This window comes from Erinaceus europaeus, chromosome 12 (assembly GCF_950295315.1).
Source record: "Erinaceus europaeus chromosome 12, mEriEur2.1, whole genome shotgun sequence".
Taxonomy (NCBI): Eukaryota; Metazoa; Chordata; class Mammalia; order Eulipotyphla; family Erinaceidae; genus Erinaceus; species Erinaceus europaeus.
Window position 1 is genome coordinate 45,155,660 of NC_080173.1, and position 27,061 is coordinate 45,182,720.

A 27,061-nucleotide genomic window follows, 5' to 3' on the forward strand; every position below is an offset into this window, starting at 1 on the left:
AAACAACACCTTACCCTGCATAGTATTCCATTGTGTATATATACCATAGCTTTCTCAGCCACTCATCTGTTGTTGGGTACCTGGGTTGCTTCCAGGTTTTAGCTGTTATGAATTGTGCTGCTATGAACATAGGAGTACATACATCTTTTTGTTTGGGTGTTATGGAGTCCTTGGGGTATATCCCCAGGAGAGGAATTACTGGGTCATATGGAAGGTCCATGTCTAGCCTTGTGAGAGTTCTTCAGACTGCTCTCCACAGAGGCTGGACCAATTTACATTCCCACCAGCAGTGCAAATGGGTTCCTCTGTCCCCACAGCCTCTCCAGCATTTGTTGCTGCTGTCCTTTTTGATGTATGCCATTCTTACAGTAGTGAGGTGGTATCTCAGTGTTGTCTTTATTTGCATTTCTCTGATAATCAGCGACCTGGAGCAGTTTTTCATATGTTTGTTAGCCTTTTGGATCTCCTCTGGAGTGAATGTTCTGTTCATATCCTCTGCCCATTTATGGATGGGGTCATTTGCTTTTTTGGTGCTAGGTTTGCTAAGCTCTTTGTATACTTTTGTGATTAGTCTCTTGTCTGATGTATGGCATGTGAAGATCTTCTCCCATTCTGTGAGGGGTCTCTTTGTTTGTGTGATAGTTTCTTTGGCTGTGCAGAAGCTTTTCAATTTGATATAGTCCCATTTGCTTGTTTCTGCTTTAGTCTTCCTTGCAATTGGGTTTGTTTCATCAAAGATGCCCTTGAGGTTTAGATGAGATCTGGGAGTGTGATGCTTCCATTTCTGTTCTTTCTTCTCAAGATTGTTTTGGCAATTCTAGGTCATTTCTGGTTCCAGATAAACATTTGTAGTATTTGTTCTATTCTCCTGAAAAAATGTGCTTGGGATCTTGATGGGGATGGCATTAAATTTGTATAAGGCTCTGGGTAGTACATTCATTTTAATGATGTTAATTCTTCCAACCCATGAACATGGAATATCTTTCCACTTCTTTGTGTCCTTTTCAATTTCCTTGAGTAGTGACCTATAATTTTCAGTATATAAGTCTACTATTACTGTGTTGCAGTTGCTCTTTCAGTATATGTTTGATGTATTTAGATAGCCATTCATTGGGTACATAGATGTTAATAATCACTAAGTCCTCTTGACTGACTGATCCTCTGAGTATTAAGTAATGTCCATACTTATGTTTTTTATTTTATTTATCATCATTACTATTATTTTCCTTCAGTGTTATCACTGGGGCTCAGTGCTTACACTACGAATCCACCGTTCCTGGAGGCCATTTCCCCCCCTTTTGTTGCCCTTGTTATTATAATTGATGTTATTATTATTGTTGTTACTGCTGTACTGATGTTGGATAGGACAGAGAAACTGGAGAGGAGGGAAAGATAGAGAAGGGGAGAGAAAGATAGACACCTACAGACCTGCTTTACTGCTTGTGAAGCGACGCCCCTGCAGGTGGGTAGTTGGGGGCTCAAAATAGGATCCTTATGCCAGTCCTTGCACTTCAAGCTTAACTGGCTGCTACCCACTGCACTAGGCCCCGTTTTATTTATTTTAAGGTCTATCTTTTCAGATATGAGAATAGTTGCTCCTGCCCTTTTTTGTGGTCCATAAGCTTGTGTGATAGTTTTCCATTCTTTCACTTTGGCTGTGTTTGTCTTGTTGAGTTAGGTGTGATTCTTGCAGACAACATATTGTTGGGTTGTGTTTTCTTATCCGTCTTCCTACTCTGTGCCACTTAATAGGTGAATTCAGGCCATTGACATTTATTGATATTATTTATTGAAGATATTTTAATGCCATTATTCTAGACTTTTAGAGTATTCTGATATGTAGCACGTTTATGGTGATGTGATTGTTTATAGGAGAACTTTCAGAACTTCTTTCAGGGCAGGCTTGGTGATAGTTGATTCCTTCAACTGTTGCTTGTCAGAGAAGGTCTTTATGCCTCCATCTAGTCTGAATGACAGTCTAGCAGGATACAGTAGTCTTGGTTGAAAGCTTTTCTCATTGAACACTCGATAGATATCTTTTTTTAAAAAAATATTTATTTATTTATGTATTTATTCCCTTTTGTTGCCCTTGTTGTTTTATTGTTGTAGTTATTATTGTTGTTGTTATTGATGTCGTCATTGGAAAGGACAGAGAGAAATGGAGAGAGGAAGGGAAGACAGAGAGGGGGAGAGAAAGATAGACACCTGCAGACCTGCTTCACCACTTGTGAAGTGACTCCCCTGAAGGTGGGGAGCAGGGGGCTCAAACCAGGATCCTTAAGCCAGTCCTTGAGCTTGGTGCCACATGCCCTTAACCTGCTGTGCTACTGCCTGAATCCCTTGATAGATATCTTACCGTTCTCTTCTGGCCTTTAGTATTTGTGTGGAAAAATCTGCTAATCTTATGGGTTTTTCCTCTATAGGTGAGTCTTTGTTTTTCTCTTGTAGCCTTCAGGATCCTTTTTTTTTTAAAAGATTTTATTTATTTATTCATGAGAAGATAGGAGGAGAGAGAAAGAACCAGACATCACTCTGGCACATGTGCTGCCGGGGATCAAACTCAGGACCCCATGCCCAAGAGTCCAAAGCCCCATCACTGCGCCACCTCCCGGACCACAGGATCCTTTCTTTATCCTTATTCCTTTTCATTCTAAATATGATGTGTCTTCTGTCTTTAAGTCTGGGTTAATTTTGTTTGGGTTCCTCTGGGCTTCTTGATGTCCTTTATGTTGTCTAGACTACAGAAGTTCTCAGCTATTATGTCCTTAATAATGCTTTCTTCCCCACCCTTTCTTCCTCTGGTAAGCCAATAATGTATATATTACTTCTTTTGAAGTCATTCCATATGCCTCTATTGTTGTTTTCAATATTTATTATACTGTTTTTTGAGATATTTTGCTTCTTAGTTTTCTCTAATTTGTTTTTGATCTTGCTAATTCTGTTTTTTTGCCTCATTTATTCTATTCTCTCTCCCCTCCATTGTTTTCCATAGCTCAACTATTTTGTTACCCTGTTCTGATATTGTACTCATTTGTTCAGCTATTTCAGCTTTCAGCTCTCTGATTACCTTGAAATAATTAGTGTTTTCTTTCAGATTCTCATTTGTTGTTTCCCCATTTCTGATGATATTACTTTCAAAAGCTTTCCTAATTTCTGTAACTATTTTTAATTTTTTTGTATTTATTCATTCCCTTTTGTTGCCCTTGTTGTTTTATTGTTGTAGTTGTTATTGATGTCATTGTTGTTGGATAGAACAGAGAGAAATGGAGAGAGGAGGGGAAGACAGAGAGGGGGAGAGAAAGCTAGACACCTGCAGACCTGTTTTACCGCTTGTGAAGTGACCCCCTACAGGTGGGGGAGGAGGGGGCTTGAACTGGGATCCTTACTCTGGTCCTTGCGCTTTGTGCCACATGCACTTAATCCCTGCACTACTGCCTGACTCCCCATTTCTGTAACTATTGCATCAACTAGTGTTTGGATGTTGTCTTCATTCTCATATGCTTCTATCTTTTTGGCACCTTTATATGGATTTTTGTCTTGGCTCATTTCTCCAAAGTTTCTTCTTGGCTTAAACATTGTATCTGGTGTGTTATAAGATCCCTCTCTCAGTACTTTTCAATCCACTAATCACACATGTCTGGATTGACTTGTGTCTAAGTAAGGTAGTAAGAGTTCACAGTTTTGGAAATTAACAGTTTTTTAAAAATGTTATCTTTGCTTTGTCTCTTCTTAGCACTTAGTAATGTCAGTATTCTCATTTTGATTAATAATCTTCGTTTTAGTCATTCTAATAGATGGGTAATGTTAGTTCATGGTTTTAATACATCAGATGATGTGGATCAACCACTCAGGTGCCATTTGCCATGTTTGTGTTCTCTTTGGAGAAGTGTCTGTTCACCTCAAGATGAGTCTTATCCATTTAACATAATGGGTTGTTGACCTTCTATTAGTTTATTTATTTTGGATATAGACAGAATGAAATTGAGAGGGAATGTGAGATAGAGAGAGATAAAGACACCTGCAGTACTATTTCACTGCTTGTGAAGCTTCCCCCAATGTAAATGGGAGCTAAGGACTTAAACCTGGGTCTTTGTGCACTGTAATGTGTGCACTTAACCTGGTGTGCCACTGCCCACTTCCTTAAATTATTTATGTATTATTTTGGATAGAAACAGTAAAATTGAGAGGCAATTGATCTTCTTACTGTTAAGTTTCAAGGGCTATAGTCTGGTTACTAATTTGTGGGTATAAGATTTGCACCTATTTTCTCCAAGTCTGTAGCTTGTCTTTTTATTTAACTAGTATCTTTCACAGAGGAAACATTTTAAATTACAATGAAGTCTAATTCATGAAAAATTTCATACTGATTCCTGTCTTTTGGTATCTGTATAATAATTCTTTGCCTAACCTGACAGCACAAAATTTTTCCTATTAAAATTTTTAAAGGTATATTATTCATTTTGAGTAATTTTTTTTTCCTCCAGGGTTATTGTTGGGGCTTAGTGCCTGCAGTATGAATCCGCTGCTCCTGGAGGCCACTTTTTCCCATTTTTGTTGCCCTTGTTGTTGTATTTATTGTTATTGTTGTCATTGCTATTGTTGTTGTTGTTGGATAGGACAGAGAGAAATGGAGAGAGGAGGGGAAGACAGAGAGGGGGAGAGAAAGATAGATACCTGCAGACCTGTTTCACCGTCTGTGAAGTGACTTCCCTGCAGGTGGGGAGCCAGGGGCTCAAACCAGGATCCTTCTGCCAGTCCTTGCGCTTTGTGCCACATGCGCTTAAGCCACTGCGCCACTGCCCGACCCCCCATTTTGAGTAATTTTTATATGAAGGATGAAGTGTAGGTTGAAGTTTTTTTGCACATGAGTGTTCAATTGAATACTATTGTTATAAATACTATTGTTGTAAAATACTACTCTTTCTCCAGTCAGTTGTCATAGTATTGTTGTCAAAATCCAATTAACAGGACCAGGCGGTGGCGCACCTGGTTAAGCACACACACAGTCCACAAGGACCCAGGTTCAAGCTGCTGGTCCCCACCTGCAGGAGGAAAGCTTCAGAAGTGGTAAAGCAGGTCTGCAGGTATCTCTGTAGTTGTCTCCCTCTCTATCTTCCCCTCCTCTTTCAGTTTCTCTCTGTCTCTATCCAATAATCAAAACAATAAAAAGTTAAAAAATTAAAAAATAAATAAAAATATTAAAACAAAATTTTAAAAAACAAAAACAGCCAGGGCTGGCAAGATAGCATCATGCTTGTGCAAAAAGACTTTCATGCCCAAGGCACCCAAAGTCCCAGGTTTAGTCCACAGCACTGCCATAAACCAGAGCTGAGCAGTACTCCAGTAAAAGTACATAGGTACGTACATACATACTAATTAGACATAGTTAAGACTGGGAAGGGTGCACCCAATTGAGCACATGTGATACCATGCACAAGGATCGAGGTTCAAGCTCTCAGTACCTGTTTGCACAAGCAGTGCGTCAGGTGTCTCTCTTTCTCCCTCTCTATTTCCTTTTCCTCTTTCAATTTCCCCCTGTCCTGTAAAGTAAAAATTCAAAAATTAAGTAAACAAAACAAAACAATAAAAAAACAGTTAGTCATATATTTGTATGGGTTCTTTCTGGACACACTATTCTACTCCATTGAACTCTACCTGTACATCATTGCCTTGATTTTTTAGCTTTATAATACATTTGAAAGTTGAGCAGTGTGTATCCTACAAAAATTTTTCAAAATTACTTTCTTTATTCTCACTCCCTTTCCTATGTAAATTGTTTTCTTTTTAATAAGATTTTAATTATTAATGAGATGAATAGGAGGAGAAAGAGAGAGAGAGAAAGAGAACCAGATATCACTTTGGTGTATGTGCTGCTGGGGCTTCAACTTGGGACCTCATGTTTAGGAATCTAACACATTATCTAACCACTGTGCCACCTCCTGGGTCATTGTCTTTTCCTTTTTAAAATTTTAAAAATTTATTATTTATTTATTTATTTATTGTATAGGGACAGTCAAGAGAGAAGGGAGAGATAGAGAGGCAGAGAGACACCAGCAGCACAGCTTCACCACTCTCAAAGCATTCCTGCAGCAGGTGGGGACTGGGGACTCAGACCTACGTTCTCGTGCACTGTAACCACCTGGCTCTCCTGCGTCATTTTTTAAAAAAATGTATTTCTTTATTGGGGAATTAATGTTTTACTTTCAACAGTAAATACAATAGTTTGTACATGCATAACATTCCCCAGTTTCCCATTTATCCTGGGTCATTTTTATGTAAATCTTAGATAATAGTCTTTATGTCTACATCTTTTTTTCTGGGTGTAGTATTTTAAATGGGTTTGTGAGGAGTCTGTAAATCATTTTGGAGAGAATTGTTGAGTTTTCCAGTTCATGAACACAGCATCTCATTAGTTTTTTTTTTTTTTTATGTGGTGCCAGGAATGAACACAAGGCCTTGTGTAATCCTGGTACCTTTGAACAGCCTTCCCAGCTCCATTTTCATTCTTTTTTTCTCTGAATCTTTTAAAAAAAATTATTATCTTTATTTATTTATGGATAGAGACAGTCAGAAATCGAGAGAGAAGGAAGGAACAGAGAGGGTGACGGACAGACACCCGCAGAACTGCTTCACCACTTGTGAAGCTTTCCCCTTGGAGGTGGGGACTGGGGACTCGAACCTGGGTCCTTGAGCATTGTAACATGTGCGCTCAACCAGGTGCGCCACCACCCAGCCCCACTCCATTTTCTTTCTTTCTTTCTCCCTTCCTTCCTTCCCCCCTCTGTCTTTCTTTCTCTCTTTTCCTTTTTGTTGCCCTTGTTGTTTTTTATTGTTGTAGTTATTATTGTTGTTGTCGTTGTTGGATAGGACAGAGAAAAATGGAGAGAGGAGGGGAAGACAGAGAGGGGGAGAGAAAGACACCTGCAGACCTGCTTCACCACTTTTGAAGCGACTCCCCTGCAGATGGGGAGCAGGGGCTCAAACCAGGATCCTTACGCTGGTCCTTCCCCTTTGCGCCATGTGCGCTTAATCCACTGAGCCACCACCCCACTCTCATTATATATTTCTAGAGACACTAAAATCTAGTGTCTTTTAGAGAAACACTAAATCTTAGTTACTTGATCTTAGAAACTAACGATGTGCCAAAACAAGAGCTAAATATGTGGGATGGGATGTGGAATTCTGGTGGTGGGAATTGTGTGGAGTTGTACTGCTCTTATCCTATGGTTTTTGTCAGTGTTTAATTTTTATAAATAAAAAATTAAAAATAAAATTATAAATATAAAATAATAAAAATATAATATAATAAATATAAATATAAAATTTATAAATAAAAAAAATTTTAAAGGTGTGGTCCGGGAGTCAGGCGGTAGCGCAGATGGTTAAGTGCAGGTGGCACAAAGTGCAAGGACTGGTGTAAGGATCCCAGTTCGAGTCCCCAGCTCCCCATCTGAAGGGGAGTCGTTTCACAAGTGGTGAAGCAGGTCTGCAGGTGTCTGTCTTTCTCTCCCCCTTTCTGTCTTGCCCTCCTCTCTCCATTTCTCTCTGTCCTATACAACAATGATGACAACAATAATATCTACAACAATAAAACAAGGGCAGCAAATGGGAATAAATAAATAAATATTAAAAAAGGTGTGGTCCAGGAGGTAGCTCAGTGGGTAAAACATTAGATTCTCAAGCATGAGGTCCTGAGTTCAATCCCTGGTAGCACATGTACCAGAGTGATGTCTGGTTATTTCTCTCTTCTTTCTCATCAATAAATAAATAAATAAATTTAAAGTAGAGGGTCTTTCTTTACTTTTATTTTAAAGTATTTGTTCATTTGTTAATGAAATAGAGGCAGACAGTGGGAACCATTGCTCTGACTCATGCTGGTGCTGATGATTGAACTTGGGTCCTCATGCATGCAAGTCCTGGGCTCTCCCTGTCAGGTTACCTGCCTGCCTGCCAGAGAGGATAAGAGGGAGAGAGAGAGAGAGAGATAGAGAGAGAGAGAGAGAGAGAAAGAAGAAGAAGGAGAAGGAGAAGGAGAAGAAGAAGGAGGAGAAGAAGAAGAAGAAGGAGGGGAAGGAGGAGGAGGAGAAGAAGAAGAAGAAGGAGAAGAAGGAGGAGGAGAAGAAGAAGAAGAAGGAGGAGGAGAAGAAGAAGAAGGAGGAGGGGGAGGAGGAGGAGGAGAAGGAGAAGGAGAAGAAGGAGAAGAGGAAGAAGAAGAAGAAGAAGAAGAAGAAGAAGAAGAAGAAGAAGAAGAAGAAGAAGAAGAAGAAGAAGAAGAAGAAGAAGAAGAAGAAGAAGATGGAGTTGAGTTTACCAGAGCACTGCTTAGCTCTCTGGCTTTTGGTGATGCTGGGATTAAACCAGGAACTTTGGGGCTTCAGGCATGAGTGTCTTTGCAGAACCATTTTGCTATCTCCTTAGCCTGAGTATTTTGACCTAAGAGGGTATTTATACTTAAGACTAAATGAACAGTAAATGTCTAAATGAGCAGCATCATAGTAGCCTATAGTTTTCTGAACTGCTGCCAGTAATCAAGGTGGCACGAAGGATTTCACACAGACAAATAAAACAAGACCCCCTTAATCAGAGAGCAGACAAGCCCATCAGTTAACTAGTGTAGACAGCTGTTGATTCTCCCTCTCTTCCAGAGGAGTTTCCAGATAGCTGAAGGGCTATTGGCACTTGAACATAGTGGAATTTTTTCTTAAGTGATGGGTATAGGACACTGGCAGCTGCATGAAGTGAGTGTGTGCATGTGTGTGTCACTGTCCCCTCTGGCTTACAGCATCACAGTAGGTCTCCAACTGGCTTCCCTGCTTCTGACCCTGCCTCCTTCAGTCTGTTCTCAGCAGCCAGAGACTTTTTCTATTTTGCCACCAGGATTACTGCTGGATTTCTGTGCCTGTATGATTCCACTGCTTCTAGTAGACTCTTTTTTCTTTCTTTTCCCTTTCTTTCTTCTCTCCTTCCTTTCTTCCTCCCTTCCTCCCTCTCCTCCTTTTTTCCTTCCTTCCTTTCTTTCTTTTTTAATTGATTTAATAATGATTGACAAGATCGTAGGATAAGAGGGGTACAATTCCACACTTTTTCCACCACCAGAGTTCCATCCACTGGAAGTTCCTATTCTTTATCCTACTGGGAACATGGACCCAGGATCATTATAGGGTACAGAAAGTGGAAGGTCTGGCTTCTTTATTGGGGAATTAGTGTTTTATAGTCAACAGTAAATATAATAGTTTGTACATGTATAATATTTCTCATTTTTGCATCCAACAATACAACCCCCACTAGGTCCTCTGCAATCCAGGTCTGGCTTCTGTAATTGCTTCTCATCTGAACATGGGTGTTGACAGGTTGAACCATACTCCCAGCCTTTTCTTTTTTTTTTTTTTTAGACTTAGTATTTTTTTATTTTATTTATAAAAAGGAAACACTGACAAAACCATAGAGTAAGAAGGGTATAATTCCACACAGTTCCCACCCCAGAATTCCATATCCCATCCCCTCCCTTGATAGCTTTCCTATTCTTTAACCCTCTGGGAGTATGGACCCAAGGTCATTGTGGGATACAGAAGGTGGAAGGTCTGGCTTCTGTAATTGCTTCCCCGCTGAACATGGGCATTGACAGGTCGATCCATACTCCCAGCCTGTCTCTCTCTTTCCTTGGTGGGGCAGGGTTCTGGGGAATCAAAGCTCCAGGATGCATTGATGGGGTTGTCTGCCCAGGGAAGTCTGTTTGGCATCATGTTAGCATCTGGAACCCGGTGGCTGAAAAGAAAGTTAACATATGTGGTCCGGGAGGTAGCGCAGTGTTAAAGCCTTGGACTTTCAAGCATGAGGTCCCGAGTTTGATCCTGGCAGCACATGTGCCAGAGTGATGTCTGGTTCTTTCTCTCTCCTCCTATCTTTCTCATAAATAAATAAAATCTAAAAAAAAAAAAGTTAACATATAAAGCCAAACAAATTGTTGACTAATCATGAACTTATAGGCTGGAGTAGTGCAGATGAAGAGTTGGGGGGGTCTCTGTTTTGTAGATGGCTAGTAGGCATATTTTAGTTATATTCCAAAGGGCCTGTGGTTATACTAGGTTTTGTTTTTTTTTTTCCCCTGAGCCTGAAATCTGATATGCAGGTGGATCCACGTTTTTGTCTGGGGAGATGATGTCATGGCTGGAAAAAGGACCAGAAAGCTGGATCAGGGAAAAGAATAGCTCCCAAATATGGGAAAAGTGTATAAATATTGTTGACTGTAAACCCCATTGATTTGATATGATCTGGGGCCCATATTCAGCTTAGGAGTCTATGTGACCTCCGCATTCCTGTAGATCTGAGCTCACATTCTGTGGTCATGAGTAGGAATGTTCCAGGCTGCCCCGATACCGGGACCCATCTTCCTCAGGTGTAGCATAGAGTATGTTTTCCAGCCTCCCTTTAGAGAATGGAACATTCTTTACCATTGATGATCCGAGTTGAAGGCAAGGTCCTATGGGGGCCCACAAAGGGGTCTGTTTTGTTGTTCCTGATAGAGATGACCGGTAACAATGGAGAGAGGGATTTATTTGAGGTTTAGGCCCATCATGTCTGTTTAGGAATCTCAGGACTCCCCGAATAGGGCCCCAGCTGATGGATCCCAGCCTGTTTCTATCTTTCCCTAGTAGGGCAGGGCTCTGGAGACGTGGTGTTCAATGACACATTGGTGAGGTTGTCTGCCTAGGGAAGTCAGTTTGGTGTCATGGTAGCATCTGCAACTTGGTGGCTGAAAAGCATTAATATATAAAGTAGAGGGAGTTGGGCAGTAGCGCAGTGGGTTAAGCTCAGGTGGTGCAAAGCACAAGGACTGGTGTTAAGTATCCCTGTTTGTGCCCCCAGCTCCCCACCTGCAGGGGAGTCACTTTACAAGTGGTGAAGCAGGTCTGCAGGTGTCTATCTTTCTCTCCCCCTCTCTGTCTTGCCCTCCTCTCTCCATTTCTCTCTGTCCTATGTAACAATGACGACATCAATAACAACAATAACTACAACAATAAAAAGGGCAACAAAAGGGAACAAATAATTTTAAAAATATATATATAAAGTAGAACAAATTGTTTAATAATCAGGAACCTAAAGGTAAGAATACAGCAGATGAAATTTGGCGTCTCCATTTTAGAAAAAGCTAGGAAGTCTATTTTAGATATATTCCAAGGGGCCCATGACTTTACTAATTTTACCTGAGCCTAACAGCTAACATGCAGGTGGGCTAAAGGATTGTTTGGGGAGATTATGTCAAGAGTTGGAAATAGGACTAGAAAGCTGGATCAGGGAAGAGAGCAGCTTCTAAATATGGGAAGAGTATATAAATACCATTAACTATAAATCCCATCGTTCTGATCTGGGGCCCATTTTCAGCATAAGAGCCTGTGTAACCTCTGCATTCCATCCTTTTCTTTTCCAAGGGTGAGGGACAAGGAGAAAGGGGTGGTATGTGTGGGGGGCACAGGCAGTGGCATACCCAGTTAAGTGCATGAGCCAAGACCTGGGTTTGAGTCCCCACTCCCCACCTGTGTGTGTGGGGGGCACTTCACGAGTGGTGAAGCAGGTTTGCAGGCATCCATCTCTCTCTCTCCCCTCTCCATTTCTCTCTGTCCTATCAAATAAAATGGAAAGAAAGAAAGAAAGAAAGAAAAAGAAACCATGTTCCCAACCACTGATGCCCTCTCATCTCTCCCTCTAACTCTCCTCACTGTTCACTCCAGCTGCATGGGCCTCCCTACTATTTCTCAAACTGCCAAGCATGCCCCCACCTCTGGGCCTTTGCCCTTGCTTGCCCCCCCCAACTCTTCTGGGGGTAGCCTCAAGGTAGCTTCCTCATGTACTCCACGCAGCATCTTATAAGTGAGGCCACCCCCAGCATATTTTCCTCCTTGTCCTGATTTTTTTCTTTCGCTTTTTTAAAAAACATGAATAGGTGTTATATCTTGTCAAGTACCTTTTCCTACATAAATTGATATGGTCATGTATTTTATTTCTTATTGAGATGGTGCTATTATATTGACTTTGTCTTGTACTTACCCTGAGGGTTCTGTTTAACTTTCTGAATCTACAACTGTCTTTTTTTAAAATTAAATTTATTTTTGTTTTCCATTTTGTTGCTCTTAGTTTTTTTTTTTTATTGTTGTCCACCTCCAGGATCAAGATTTGACTCTTTTTAAAAAATATGCATTTATTGAATTCTACAAAACCTTCAAAGAAGAACTAATACCTCTACTTTTAAAAATCTTCCAGAATATTGAAGACACTCGAATACTCCCTGCCAGCTTCTATGAAGCCAACATCACCCTGATACCAAAAGCAGACAGGGACACAACCAAAAAAGAAAACTACAAACCAATATCTCTGATGAACATAGATGCGAAAATATTGAACAAAATTCTAGCCTACCGGATACAGGAGTATATAAAAAAGATTGTTCATCATGACCAAGTGGGGTTTATCCTAGGCATGCAAGGTTGGTTTAATACACGTAAATCAATCAATGTGATCCACCACATCAACAAAAGCAAGACCAAAAACCACATGGTCATGGGATGATCTCACTCTCAGGCCGAAGTTGAAAAACAAGATTAGAAAAGAAAACACAAGTCAAACCTGAAATGGAATTGGAGTATTACACCAAAGTAAAAGAGTCTGGGGTGGGTGGGTGGGTGGGGAGAATACAGGTTCATGAAAGATGATGAATGACATAGTGGGGGTTGTATTGTTAAATGGGAATCTGGGGAATGTTATGCATGTACAAACTATTGTATTTACTGTTGAATGTAAAGCATTAATTCCCCAATAAAGAAATAAATTATTAAAACAAAACAAAACAAACCACATGGTCATATCAATAGATGCAGAGAAAGCCTTTGACAAAATACAACATCCCTTTATGATCAAAACACTACAAAAAATGGGAATAGATGGAAAATTCCTACAGATAGTGATGTCTGTATATAGCAAACCTACAGCCAACATCATACTCAATGGTGAAAAACTGGAAGCATTTCCACTCAGATCAGGTACTAGACAGGGCTGCCCACTATCACCATTACTATTCAACATAGTGTTGGAAGTTCTTGCCATAGCAATCAGGCAGGAGCAAGGAATTAAAGGGATACAGATTGGAAGAGAAGAAGTCAAACTGTCCTTATTTGCAGATGACATGATAGTATACATAGAAAAACCTAAAGAATCCAGCAAGAAGCTTTTGGAAATCATCAGGCAATACAGTAAGGTGTCAGGCTATAAAATTAACATTCAAAAGTCAGTGGCATTCCTCTATGCAAACACTAAGTTAGAAGAAATTGAAATCCAGAAATCAGTTCCTTTTTCTATAGCAACAAAAACAATAAAATATCTAGGAATAAACCTAACCAAAGAAGTGAAAGACTGGTATACTGAAAATTATGAGTCACTACTCAAAGAAATTGAAAAAGACACAAAGAAGTGGAAAGATATTCCATGTTCATGGGTTGGAAGAATTAACATCATCAAAATGAATATATTACCCAGAGCCATCTACAAATTTAATGCTACCCCCATCAAGATCCCAAGCACATTTTTTAGGAGAATAGAACAAATGCTACAAATGTTTATCTGGAACCAGAAAAGACCTAGAATTGCCAAAACAATCTTGAGAAAAAAGAACAGAACCGGAGGCATCACACTGCCAGATCTCAAACTATATTATAGGGCCATTGTCATCAAAACTGCTTGGTACTGGAACATGAATAGACACACTGACCAGTGGAATAGAATTGAGAGCCCAGAAATGAGGCCCCACACATATGGACATCTAATCTTTGACAAAGGGGCCCAGACCATTGTTTCCAAATGGTGTTGGAAACAATGGGTTGAAACATGCAGAAGAATGAAACTGAATCACTGTATTTCACCAAATACAAAAGTAAATTCCAAGTGGATCAAGGACTTGGATGTTAGACCACAAACTATCAAATACTTAGAGGAAAATATTGGCAGAACTCTTTTCCACATAAATTTTAAAGACATCTTCAATGAAATGAATCCAATTACAAAGAAGACTAAGGCAAGTATAAACCTATGGGACTACATCAAATTAAAAAGCTTCTTCACAGCAAAAGAAACCACTACCCAAACCAAGAGATCCCTCACAGAATGGGAGAAGATCTTTACATGCCATACATCAGATAAGCGTTTAATAACCAACATATATAAAGAGCTTGCCAGACTCAACAACAAGACAACAAATAACCCCATCCAAAAATGAGGGGAGGCCTTGGACAGAATATTCACCAGAGAAGAGATCCAAAAGGCCGAGAAACACATGAAAAAATGCTCCAAGTCTCTGATTGTCAGAGAAATGCAAATCAAGACAACAATGAGATATCACTTCACTCCTGTGAGAATGTCATACATCAGAAAAGGTAACAGCAGCAAATGCTGGAGAGGGTGTGGGGTCAAAGGAACCCTCCTGCACTGCTGGTGGGAATGTCAATTGGTCCAACCTCTGTGGAGAACAGTCTGGAGAACTCTCAGAAGGCTAGAAATGGACCTACCCTATGACCCTGCAATTCCTCTCCTGGGGATATATCCTAAGGAACCCAACACACCCATCCAAAAAGATCTGTGTACACATATGTTCTTGGCGGCACAATTTGTAATAGCCAAAACCTAGAAACAACCCAGGTGTCCAACAACAGATGAGTGGCTGAGCACGTTGTGGTATATATACACAATGGAATACTACTCAGCTGTAAAAAATGGTGACTTCACCGTTTTCAGCCGATCTTGGATGGACCTTGAAAAAGTCACGTTGAGTGAAATAAGTCAGAAACAGAAGGATGAATATGGGATGATCTCACTCTCAGGCAGAAGTTGAAAAACAAGACCAGAAAAGAAAACACAAGTAGAACCTGAAATGGAATTGGCGTATTGCACCAAAGTAAAAGACTCTGGGGTGGGTGGGTGGGGAGAATACAGGTTCATGAAGGATGATAAATGACATAGTGGGGGTTGTATTGTTAAATGGGAAACTGGGAATTTTTTGCATGTACAAACTATTGTATTTACTGTTGAATGTAAAACATTAATTCCCCAATAAAGAAATAAATTTTAAAAAATGCATTTATTTATTCCCTTTTGTTGCCCTTGTTGTTTTTTATTGTTGTAGTTGTTATTGTTGTTATTGATGTCATCATTGTTGGATAAGACAGAGAGAAATGGAGAGAGGAGGGGAAGACAGAGGAGGGGAGAGAAAGATAGACACCTGCAGACCTGCTTCACCATTTATGAAGCAACTCCCTGCAGGTGGGGAACCAGGGGCTTGAACCAGGATACTTACACTGGTCCTTGCGCTTCGTGCCATGTGCACTTAACCAGCTGCACTGCTGCCTGACTCCCGTCCTGATTTTTTTTTAACTTTTTTGATTATCTTTATTTATTTGATAGAGACAGCCAGAAATTGAGAGGAGAGGGGGAGATAGAGAGGGAAAGTGACAGAGATACACCTGCAGCCCTACTTCACTACTCATGAAGCTTCCCCCCTACAGATGGGGACCAGGGACTTGAACCTGGGTCCTTCTGCTCTGTAACATGTGCACTCAATCAGCTGCGCCACCATCCAGTCCCAACCGTCCTGATTCTTTCTATAGCACTTGTCATCACCAAGTATATTACACTTACCACATATCCATATGCTCCATTTCTTGCCACTAGAGCATGAACTCCACTAGGGCAGGGGTTGTGCCTGCTTGCTCATTGCCTGGAACAGTGCCTGGAACATAGTAGGGGGTTGGTAAGTATTGTTGGATAGGATGGAATCACTGGCTGCAGAGTGTCTGTAAGAGTCAAATCTTTGGGAGCCGGGTGGTAGTGCAGCAGGTTAAGGGCAGGTGGCACAAAATGCAAGGACCAAAAAAAAAAAAAAAAAAAATGCAAGGACCAATGTTTTGAGCTCCCCACCTGCAGGGGAGTCACTTCACAGATGGTGAAGCAGGTCTGCAGGTGTCTATCTTTCTCTCCCCCCTCTGTCTTTCCCTCCTCTCTCCATTTCTCTCTGTCCTATCCAACAAAGATGACATCATCAACAACAACAATAATAACTACAACAATAATAAAAAAACAAGTGCAACAAAAGGGAATAAATAAATATTTAAAAAAAAGAGTCAAATCTTGATCCTGGAGGTGGACCTATCAGGCTCTGTGAGAATGGGATCAAGGGAACCCCAGTTTCTGTGCCTTCTCCCCTTTGAGGGCAAGTTGGAGGCAGGTACTGGTCTGAAGTCTATATTAACAGCTGTTTCAGAAGTTTTCCCCACTTCACTGATGGGAGTCCCTCACCCCCAGACATGTCACATAGTTTCTGAGTCATGGGTCAATGATGGTGGTGGGGGGTGTGGGTGGAGGACAGCTAAGCCCATTGATTGGGGGCTGACATATCCTCCCAATTAACCAGCAAGTCAGTAACCTCATCAATAAGGTGGTGGTGATTAATGGGCCAGTCAGCTTGCTCTGTAATTGGGGAATGGAGGTGTGGGTAGGAGTGTGATGGGGAGGGAGGGTTGTGAGGAGAGGAGAGGCTGGCTCCTGGTCCACACTGAGAGTCCCCTTTACTTCACTCTAAAGGTAAATAAGGGAATAGACTTCTGCAGAAGTATCAATTCAAGTATCTTGAATCAGGTCTGCTTCTTGCCCTCCTGGTTCTCCACTGTTTCACTTTCTTTCTACCTCCCTTGCGACCCTAGACTGCCCTAGGCATGAAGGGATTCCAGGGATGCCCTTGAGTCCCTATAGACATCTTGCCACTCCTGTCATTGCTTTTTCCCAGGATTGGTTCACTAGTGGGTCCCCCTCCCCACCCACCCCCACACTGCTGGGTTGGCTTTCTTTCCCTCCCTCCCTCCCCCCTCTCTCCTTGCCTCTCTCCCCTTCCTTCCTTCCTTCCTTCCTTCCTTCCTTCCTTCCTTCCTTCCTTCCTTCCTATCTTTCCTACCTTCCTATACTTTAACCAGAACACTGCTCAGCTCTGGTTTATGGTAGTTCTGGGGATTGAACCTGGAAGCTCAGAGCCTTAGGAGTGAAAGTCTTTTGCATAACTATTGTGCTGTCTCCCCAGCCCTTCTTGCTCCTTATCCAGAATCTTTGTGGAGGCTGTGAGTCCTGGGATTAGCTTCTTACTCAGGGGCCCTGACTGTACTCTCCAGACATAGAGGGTGTTTGTTATTATTTTAAATATATCTTTCCCGGACTCCAGTGTTGTATGCTTTACATTGGGTTCGAGTTCTCCCCCGCCAAGAGAATTGGATCAGTCCTGTTAGTTTTGCGGGCCTGCTTGGCCCCACCCCTAGGAACCCTGCCAGAGTTCCAGAGTTCCAGAGTTCCAGAGTTGCAGAGTTGCAGAGTTGCAGAGTAAGAGAGAGTGCTGGCGCAGCCGCCATAGAGAAAGAGACAGCAGAGTTCTGTTTGGTGATTAGTTTGTCTTAGTTTATGAATCGTTGTTCCTGAATAAAGAAATATAGCTTCTCTGCCCAGCTGTATGTCTCTGGTCGTCTCTATTACCTGCCCGTGAAGCCAGCTAACCCAGCTGGAGCCTCCGAATTTTAACAACACTCCAGAATAGTGGGATTGCTTTATTTCTGCTCTTTCTTCTCCAGACTGGATCCAGGCATATGCTCTTCTCTGTGTTCAGGGGAACTCCTCAGATGAGGCTCTGCAAGGACTTTCTTCTGCAGCTTGATGTTCCCCAGTGATTCTCTCCCCGGAACCAGGCTTCCTGGAGAGCAGGAACTGTACTTTGTTGCTCAGATGAACCTCCCCAAGAATGACTTTCCTCCCTCCCTTCAAAGGGAGCGTTCATGTCCCATTGTCCCAATGTCCTCTTCCACCTCCATGCTCAGCGAAGTGTCCTGTCCCGTCCTGTCCTGTCCTGGGATGTGTGGAGCCCACTGGGCCTGACTGGTTGATAAGGAGACATTTCCTGCGAGGGCAGGTGGTTGAACCTATAAAAAAGTCATTGAGGGAGCCCTTGATTCTCCTCCTCGAGGAAAGCTCTAAAAATAGCACCCACAGCCATCTGTCCTGGGGGGTGGGGGGGGCTGCCCGGAACCAGCAACAGGCCCTCCTGCTGATGGGATACCTGGAAGTGCTGGTGCCACTGGTCAGGCTGGGAAAAGCTTGAAAGTGCTTCGTGGGGAAAGTGCTGGAAAGGGTTTTGTGTCCCTCTCTTCCCATAGGGGAAGCTGGACTTGATAATGAAGTTGTTTGTCTGTGGGTCCCTCCTTGTCCTGGCCTCTGGGTAGGTGGGTGGGGAGGAAGGTATCAGAGGCCACGGTTAGTGATCCTTCTGTCCCCAGCATCATTCCCAAGCCCCAGGCAGTGAACCTTTCTGCCCCTCCTGACTAAGAACCTCCTCTCTCTCTTAGACCTTGTTTTGTCCTCTGTAAAATGGGATCAATTCTACTCACTTTGTTTATCTGCAATCATGCACACAGTAGTTACTTAATAAGCAGGAATTCTATCCTTTTTTCTTCAAAGACCTAGGTGGTAGTGACAGGTGGGGGTGGGGGGGTGCACCTGGTTAAGTGCACATAGTTCTATGTGGAAAGACCCATGCAAGGACTCAGGTTCAAGCCTCCACTTCCCGCCTGTAAGTATCTATCTTTCTTCCCTCTCAATTTCTCTCTGTCCTATGGAATACAGTAGGAAAAGGAAAAATGGATGCCAGGAATGTTGAATTTGTAGTGCTGACACTGAGCCCCCAATGCTAACCCTGGAAGCAAAAAAAAAAAAAAAGTCTAGGTGGGGATCTGCAGCCCAGAGTCCAGGAGAGACTGCCATGGGTTGAGGACAGTGGCACATGCTTGGGCAGCTCTGGCATCACTTAACCCCAGATGCCATTTGTCTCAAGTGACACTGGGATGGGTGTAGAAGCCCTGCCTTGAAGTCTTTGTGTCATGGTTACTGAACCCGAGTCTGTGTCCACCAGCTTGGATGTGCAGGTGACCAGTCCAGATGCTTCTGGGGAGGAAATTGGCTTCTTTCTCCAATTCTTTTTTTCTTTGTTATTTTTTATATAGTTTTTAAAATTAAATTTATTTATTGGATAGAGACAGAGAGAAATTGAGAGGGGTGGGGCAGATAAAGAGGGAGAAAGACAAAGAGACACCTGCAGCCCTGCTTCACCATTCGTGAAGCTTTCCTCCTGCAGTCAGAGATCAGGGGCTTGAATAGGCGGCTTGTGTCTTAGTGTATTGTAGCATTTTCCTCTTCTCTTTTTTTCTTTTTCTCCTCTTCCTCATCCTCCTTTTTAACCAGAGCACTGTGCAGCTCTGGCTTATGGCGGTGCATAAGATTGAACCTGGGATCTCAGAGCCTTTGGCATGGAAGTCTTTTTCCATAACCATTATGCTGTCTCCCTAACCCTCTCTTCAACTCTTTAGTGGAGAGGAGACACAATGGGGTGTCCAGAGAGGTCTCCACTCTAGGGTGGAGGGACCAGAGTCAAAGTCTTAAACAATTCTACCTCAGCCTCCTTCTACAGAGCCCTTCTCCCCCCCCCCCCCAACTGCCCTTCCCTGGATAGGCTTCAGGCATTATGGAGCAGGAGCAGAATGCTGCCCTTCTGAGGAGGGAGGACAGGGCGCAGCCCCCTTTCCACCCATGCAGAGAAAGAGGAAGGGTTTCTGCCTGCAGGCTGGGACAGGAGTCTTTTTTTTTTTTTTTTTGGGGGGGGGAGGGAGGACAGAAGTCTAAACGCAAAAGTTTCACTTCCTTAGGGGGGCACTGCTGCTGTTGGGGGGTAGTGAAATTCAGGTTCAAGCAGGGGCCACAGCACAGGAACCCCAGTCTCAGCTTCTCAGAGGTGGAGACAGCACGCACTGTCTGGTGTAACCTCAGGGATCTGGCGTGGGAGGAGGGAAGGAGGAAGAAGGACTCTCCTCCTTGGTTCCCCCTCCCCTCTGGGCTCCCCCTCCTCCCCCAGGTCAGGATATAAACCCTGCAGGGAGAGCCGTGAGCAGAGTGGCAGCAGCCCACCTGCAGCAGTCCAGCCATCCTGCTGCTCCTTCACTTCTCTCTCCTGCTCATCTCTGTTTCCAGAGCGGTCGCTGTGAGTAACTCTTGCCCAAGGATGGCCCAGTACCAGACAACACCTGGGCTGATCTGTGGGGAAACTGAGGCTGAGTTAGGGGGAAATGGGGCTGAGTGGCAGGAAGCTGGGCTGGATGGGGGTGAGCATGTGGGAAAGAGAGCCATGGGGATCCTGGGGGCTAGCAGAGCTCTTTCCCCCATCTCCCATTTCCTCGGGCCATGGGGAGGGGGAGTGGAGGCCCCAAGCTCCCGAGAGCTTCCCGCAGATAAGGAAACTGAGGACAGGTGCAAGGCGGGAGCCCAGGCTCAGCATGTCCCCTTTCCAGATGGTGGTGGCACGCATGCCGTGGGCTGCCTTGGCCACAGTGCTGCTGGTCCTGCTAGCTTGCCTGGGGGCACTGGCAGACGCCTACCCCGCCAAACCCCAGGCCCCGGGTGAGGACGCCTCTCCTGAGGAGCTGAGCCGCTACTACACCTCACTGCGCAAGTACCTGAACCTGGTCACCCGGCAGCGGTGAGTGCTGGGCCCCTGTCTTTGGGTTGGGGGGGGGGGATCGTTTGGGAGCTCAGCTCCCCGGGGCTTGGCAGTACCTGGCCTCACCTGGGCCCGCCCCGCTCCCAGGTATGGGAAACGAGACAGCCCTGAAGAGTTCCTGTCCAGACTGCTCTTCCTCGATGCCACCGAGGACCGCCCTGACAAGCCGGTCAAATCGTGGTAAAACCACTGCCTTCCACCTCCAGTCACTTCAGACCTGTACCGCAGCTGCCTCCCTAGCTCCCCCACCCCTACTCATGCTTTCTTCCCCCCTCCACAGGCCCCAAGGCACCTACATGTGGTGACGACCCCAACTCGTCTGTGAGGCCTGCCAACACTGCCGTTGGCTGCATGTGTGCCAGGACCCTGGCTGCCTCTCCCTGTGTGCATTCTGTGGGTGGTGGTGTGGTGGGCATCGGGGTAGGGCCCTCTTTCCAAACTGCCTCCACTCACTAGGTTGGAGGACTGTGCTTGGCCCTTCCCTGGCCCCCCCAAATAAAGAGCAAATTTCACTGAACCAGAATGTATACATTTGTATTTTCTTCCCCTTCTTGGTGGGTGGCAGGTGGATGGGGGTGGAGGAAGAGTGGAGACTGGGGAGCATGAAATGAGAAAACTTGGTGCTCAGATGAAAGTCTCCCCAGGACCAGACTGGCCTGAGACAGGGGTTCCTCTGCCCTGAGCTAAGACAAGACACTCCTGCCCACTCCAGGGAGGGGACAGCACCCAGACAAGGGACCTCTGTGAAGTCTACACTAGGGGAGCTGGTGAGGAGAGGGTGGGAGGCTTTTTTCTTTCTTTCTTTCTTTCTTTTTTTTTCTTATTTATTTCACACGGGAGATAGCATAATTGTTATGCAAAGAGACTCTCCTGCTTGAGGCTCAGAGGGCCCAGGTTTAATCCTTAGCACCAACATAAGCCTGAGCTGAGCAGTGCTCTGGTAAAAATAAATAAATAAATAAATAAATAAATAAATAAATAAATAAATAAATAATCAGAGAGGGAGAGAGGGAGAAAGAGAGATGGAGAGAGAGAAGGGAAGAGAACCAAGAACCACTATGGTAAAACAAACAAAAAAAAAAAGAACCACTATGGTACATTCAATTCTAGGAACTGAACTCAAGACCCCCTGCTTTTAAGTCTAAAGCACTAGCCACTGCACTGCCTATTGGGCTGCAGGATGAGTTTATAAAAAGGGTCAGACTCTGGAAGAGACTCTCAAGCCTGAGGATCCAAAGTCCTGGGTTTAATCCCCCACATCACCATAAGCCAGAGAGCTAAGTAGTGCTCTGGTAATCAAGCAAACACCAGAGAGAGAGAGAGAGAGAGAGAGAGAGAGAGGGTATAGAGAGAGGGTATAATGGTTATGCAAAGAGACTTTAATGCCTGAGGCTCTCAAGTCCCAGGTTCAATGCCCCACACTACCATAAGCCAGAGCTGTAGTGCTCTGGTAAAAAAAGAAAAAAAAAAAAAAGATAAGAGAGAGAGAGAGAGAAATACTTCTGCAGTACTCCACTGCCCCTAAAGTTTCCCCCATGCAGGTGAAGACAGGGGTTTGTTAATTTATAGCCTAGGAGGTGACACAGTAGATAAAGCTGTAGACTCTCAAGGATGAGGTCCTGAGTTCTTTTTTTTTTTTTTTTTTTTTTGAGGTCCTGAGTTCTATTCTTGGTGTTGTATGTGACAGAGTGTGACACTCTGGCTTTTTTTTCTCTCCTTTATTTCATAAATAAATAATCTCTCTCTCTCTCTCTCTCTCACACACACACACACACAATAACTCTGCTTTTAAAGAAATAAATCTTTAAAAACAGCCAGAGCTACCCTAGAAGAACTGAAACAATTCATGATAAAGCAACTGAACCGAGAGCAGCAACAGGCTTCTAGGAAGCCAGGCACTTTAAGTTGGCAAGGCCCATCTAATGCACACAGTCAAAACGAAGCGCTACTGGACACAGAAGGGCCTTTTAGGGTGAAAGGAATGCTAGAACAGAACCTTTAATATGTGCTACATTTGGCTCCTACCTATAGTTTACTTACGTTCCATCTGTACATATTATCTTTCTTCCATAATGATATCAATAAAAGGATATGGTGATTTCTCTAATGTAAATAAATAAATAAGGACCAGAGAGAGGCCTGAGAGATAGCTCACCTGGTAGAGTTCACACTTAACCATGTGCAAGGACCCAGGTTCTAGTCCCTGGCTATCACACAGGAGTACAGTGTAAAGGGGAAGCTTTGCATATAGTGGAGCAGTGCTTTGGTATCTCTCTCTCCCTTTCTGCCTCTCATACTTTATTTAAAGAAGGAGACAGACAGAGACAGAGAGAGACACCTCTGGGACTGGTAGAATGGTGCAGGCACAAAGGCCAGCAATAGATAATCAAATAGGGTCAAATGGTGAGAAAGAGAGTCATTGGAGAACAGAAGGGAGTTAGCTTGGGGCCAGGTGGTGGCATACCTGGTTGATTACACATGCTACAGTGTGCAAGGACCCAGGTTCAAGCCTCCAGCTTGTAGCTGCAGGGGGAAAGCTTTACAAGTGGTGAAGCAGTGCTGTAGGGGTCTCTCTCCCCCTCAATTTCCCTTTGCCTCTCAATTTATATCCAATAAATAAATAACTAAATAAAAATTAAAAAAGAAACAGAAGGATGAATGTGGGATGATCTCACTCTCAGGCAGAAGTTGAAAAACAAGATCAGAAAAGAAAACACAAGTAGAACCTGAAATGGAATTGGCGTATCGCACCAAAGTAAAAGACTCTGGGGAGGGTGGGTGGAGAGAATACAGGTCCAAGAAGGATGATAAATGACATAGTGGGGGTTGTATTGTTATATGGGAAACTAGGGAATGTTATGCATGTACAAACTATTGTATTTACTGTTGAATGTCAAACATTAATTCCCCAATAAAGAAATTAAAAAAAAAAAAAGAATACTAAGGGTAAAGGAGATAGCATAATGTTTATGCAAAGAGACTCTTATGCCTGAGGCTTCAAAATCCCAGGTTCAATTCGCATCCCACCATAACCAGAGCTGAGCAGGGTTCTAGAAAAAACAAAATCAAAACCAAAACAGCTTAGAAAAGCGTATAGGGGGTGGTGGTAGGTGGTGGCAGACCCAGTCATGTGCATGTATTACAAAGCAAAAGACCCAGTTTCAAGCCCCACCCACCCTGCCACTGCTAGTTTCAAGCAGTGAAGCAGTGCTGCAGGTCTCTCTTTCTCTCTCACACTTTATCCTTTATCTCCCCCCCCTCAAATTCTGTTTCTAACTAAAAATAAATATTTAAAAATTATTTTAAAAAATCAAAAAGTAGGGGTCAGGTAGTAGCATAGCAAGGTAAGTACACATAGTGAGAAGCACAAGGACCAGTGTAAGGATCCCAGTTTGAGCCCCTGACTCCCCACCTGCAGGTGAGTCGCTTCACAAGTAGTGAAGCAAGTCTGCAGGTGTCTTTTTCTCCCCCTCTCTGTCTTCCCTTCCTCTCTTGATTTCTCTCTGTCCTACCCAACAACAGCACTGGCAACAATAACAATAACTACAAGGGCAACAAAATGGGGAAAATGTCCTCTAGGAGCAGTGGATTCGTAGTGTAGGTATCAAGCCCCCACAATAATCCTGGAGGAAAAAAAAAATAAAACATTTGAGGACAGAAGTATTCCCCCTATCACCAAAGATAAGGATGGTTAGGGGCATAGGCTAGGTACCAACACCCCAGGGTGATCGCTTGAGGAGTTAGACTCTTGCTCCCCAGGGCTGCAGTGAGAGTGGAGTCAGGGCTGTGGGAGAGGAGGTCTGGGGTGAAGTAGATGTGCACCCTCGCTGGCCTCTCCCACTGCCTGCGCAGGCACAGCAATGGAGCGTGGAGGTTGCCCTGCCTCTCAGGAAGCACTGTTGAATCCCCACTTGATGGAGAAGTCACCTACTATGACTTCTTGGTGACAGGGCCTTGGGGACAACTATGTTCCCCACCCCCAGCTATACCAGAATGCTGAAAACACTGTAGATACTTAAACTAGAGTATAATGTGAATTTCCATCCACTTGGTACCTGACCATGAACCCCAGAGCCTGCCTTCAGGTTGACCTTTCCACATATCCTTCCTTCTCAGTCTCTTTCCTCCAGGAAGCCTGCCTTGATTGTCCTGGACTCTTCCTACTCTCTCTACAAGCCTGGTTCTCATGACCATTGTTCTGGTTTTTATTTGTTTTGATTTTTCATATCACTATTCCCCAATTCCCTTCCTGGTCTGGGGGTTCCTCCAAAGGGTTTCCTCCCTCAGACACAGCCATCTATGGTCAACAGTAAATACAATAGTTTGTACATGCATAATATTTCTCAGTTTTCCACATAACAATACAACCCCTACTAGGTCTTCTGACATCATGTTCCAGGACCTGAACCCTTCCCCCCACTTCAGAGTCTTTTACTTTGGTGCAATGCACCAACTCCAGTCCAAGTTTTGCTTAGTGTTTTCTGATCTTGTTTTTCAATTTCTGCCTGTGAGTGAGATCATCCCATATTCATCCTTCTGTTTCTGACTTATCACACCTACCATGATTTCCTCAAGCTCCATCCAAGGTGCACTGCAGATGGTAAAACCACCATTTTTACTTTTTAATTTTTTTTGCTTTTACAAATTTTTAATGCAAGGAAACTTGACCAAGATTAATATTGTTAATGACACTGGAGGAGATACTATTGCTTCCTGAAGAATTAATGTATCACACTTGATAATATAAGACTCAATATTCACAAAGATGAACAACTAACAACAAACGAATCCTTGCTCAAGCAGTGGAAACCACCATATTTAACAGCTGAGTAGTATTCCATTGAGTATATAGACCACAACTTGCTCAGCCACTCATCTGTTGTTGGACACCTGGGTTGCTTCCAGGTTTTGGCTATTACAAATTGTGCTGCCAAGAACATAGGTGTACACAGATCTTTTTGGATGGGTGTGTTGGGTTCCTTAGGATATATCCCCAGGAGAGGAATTGCAGGGTCATAGGGTAGGCCCACTTCTAGCCTTCTGAGAGTTCTCCAGACTGCTCTCCACAGGGGTTGGACCAATTGACATTCCCACCAGCAGTGCAGGAGGGTTTTTTTTTTTTGGGGGGGTTAATGCTTTACAGTACAGCTATTAACACATGGATACAGTTTCCCACCTCCCTGTGAAAGGTCTTGGTAGAACACTCTCTCCTGCAACTTAAGTCTTTTTCTATCAGCGTGTACCAGGACACCAGGGCTCTATCTCCACCCTAGCCTGTTCTCTCTTTTCCTCCAGAGTCTTTATACTCATTTCTTTCTTTCTTTTTTAATATTTATTTATTTCCTTTTTGTTGACCTTGTTTTTATTGTTGTAGTTATTATTGTTGTTGTTTTTGATGTTGTCGTTGTTGGATAGGACAGAGAGAAATAGAGAGAGGAGGGGAAGACAGAGAGGGGGAGAGAAAGAAACCTGCAGACCTGCTTCACTGCTTGTGAAGTGACTCTCCTGCAGGTGGGGAGGAGCTGGGATCCTTACACTGGTCCTTGCACTTTGTGCCATGTGTGCTTAACCCGCTGTGCTACTGCTCGACTCCCTCATTTCTTTATTATTATTATTATTATTTTATTTTTTTATTTAAGAAAGGAGACATTAACAAAACTGTAGGATAGGAGGGGTACAATTCTACACAATTCCCACCACCCGATTTCCATATCCCATCCCCTCCCCTGATAGCTTTCCCATTCTCTATCCCTCTGGGAATATGGACCCAAGGTCATTGTGGGTTGCAGAAGGTAGAAGGTCTGGCTTCTGTAATTGCTTCCCCGCTGAACATGGGCATTGACTGGTCGAACCATACTCCCAGTCTGCCTCTCTCTTTCCCTAGTAGGGTGAGTCTCTGGGGAAGCAGAGCTCCAGGACACATTGGTGGGGTTGTCTCTCCAGGGAAGTCTGGTCGGCATCATGCTGGCATCTGGAACCTGGTGGCTGAAAAGAAAGCTAGCATACAAAGCCAAACAAATTGTTGAACCATTATGGACCTGAAGGCTAGAATAGTGCAGATGAAATGTTGGGGGGTACTCACTGCAGACTCTTGTGTACTTCTGCTTTCAGGTATATATTTTGCCCTAGTTTATGGATATGTGTGAGCATATGCTCTACCTCAGGGTACCTGGTCTATATCTAGGTTTTGGGACTTTGTTAGGATGTGAACCACCTGGAATGGAATTAGAGAATACTATGAAAGGAAAGGTCTCACCCGTGTAATGAAGCTGAAGGGTTGTCATTCCACACCTGAAGTCTCTGGACACAGTCTGAAGTGAAGCATGCTGGGGTGACACTCGTTGCATTGATTAGGTTGTGATTGGCGGATGCAATATTACTTGATATGAATTGAGAGAAGCATGCAGGAAAGTGGGCCCCACCCTTAGGTTCCAGGACTGGGGG

General features: G+C 43.4%; 1 protein-coding gene across 3 annotated transcripts in view; it reads left to right on the top strand.

Moving 5' to 3' along the window:
* Positions 1-21,134, top strand: part of PYY (peptide YY) — a 33,190-nt gene extending 12,056 nt beyond the window's left edge. For 2 of the 3 annotated variants that reach the window (XM_007531857.3, XM_060203411.1), the window contains 3 exons: positions 20,409-20,596; positions 20,705-20,797; positions 20,898-21,134. In XM_007531857.3, the coding sequence (XP_007531919.1) occupies positions 20,409-20,596; positions 20,705-20,797; positions 20,898-20,922 (306 nt within the window). In that variant the 3' untranslated portion in view covers positions 20,923-21,134. Of the gene's footprint in view, positions 1-19,996; positions 20,102-20,408; positions 20,597-20,704; positions 20,798-20,897 lie in introns of all 3 variants that reach the window. The other variant, XM_060203410.1, reaches the window with a different exon arrangement.
* The last annotated feature ends 5,927 nt before the right edge of the window (positions 21,135-27,061 follow it).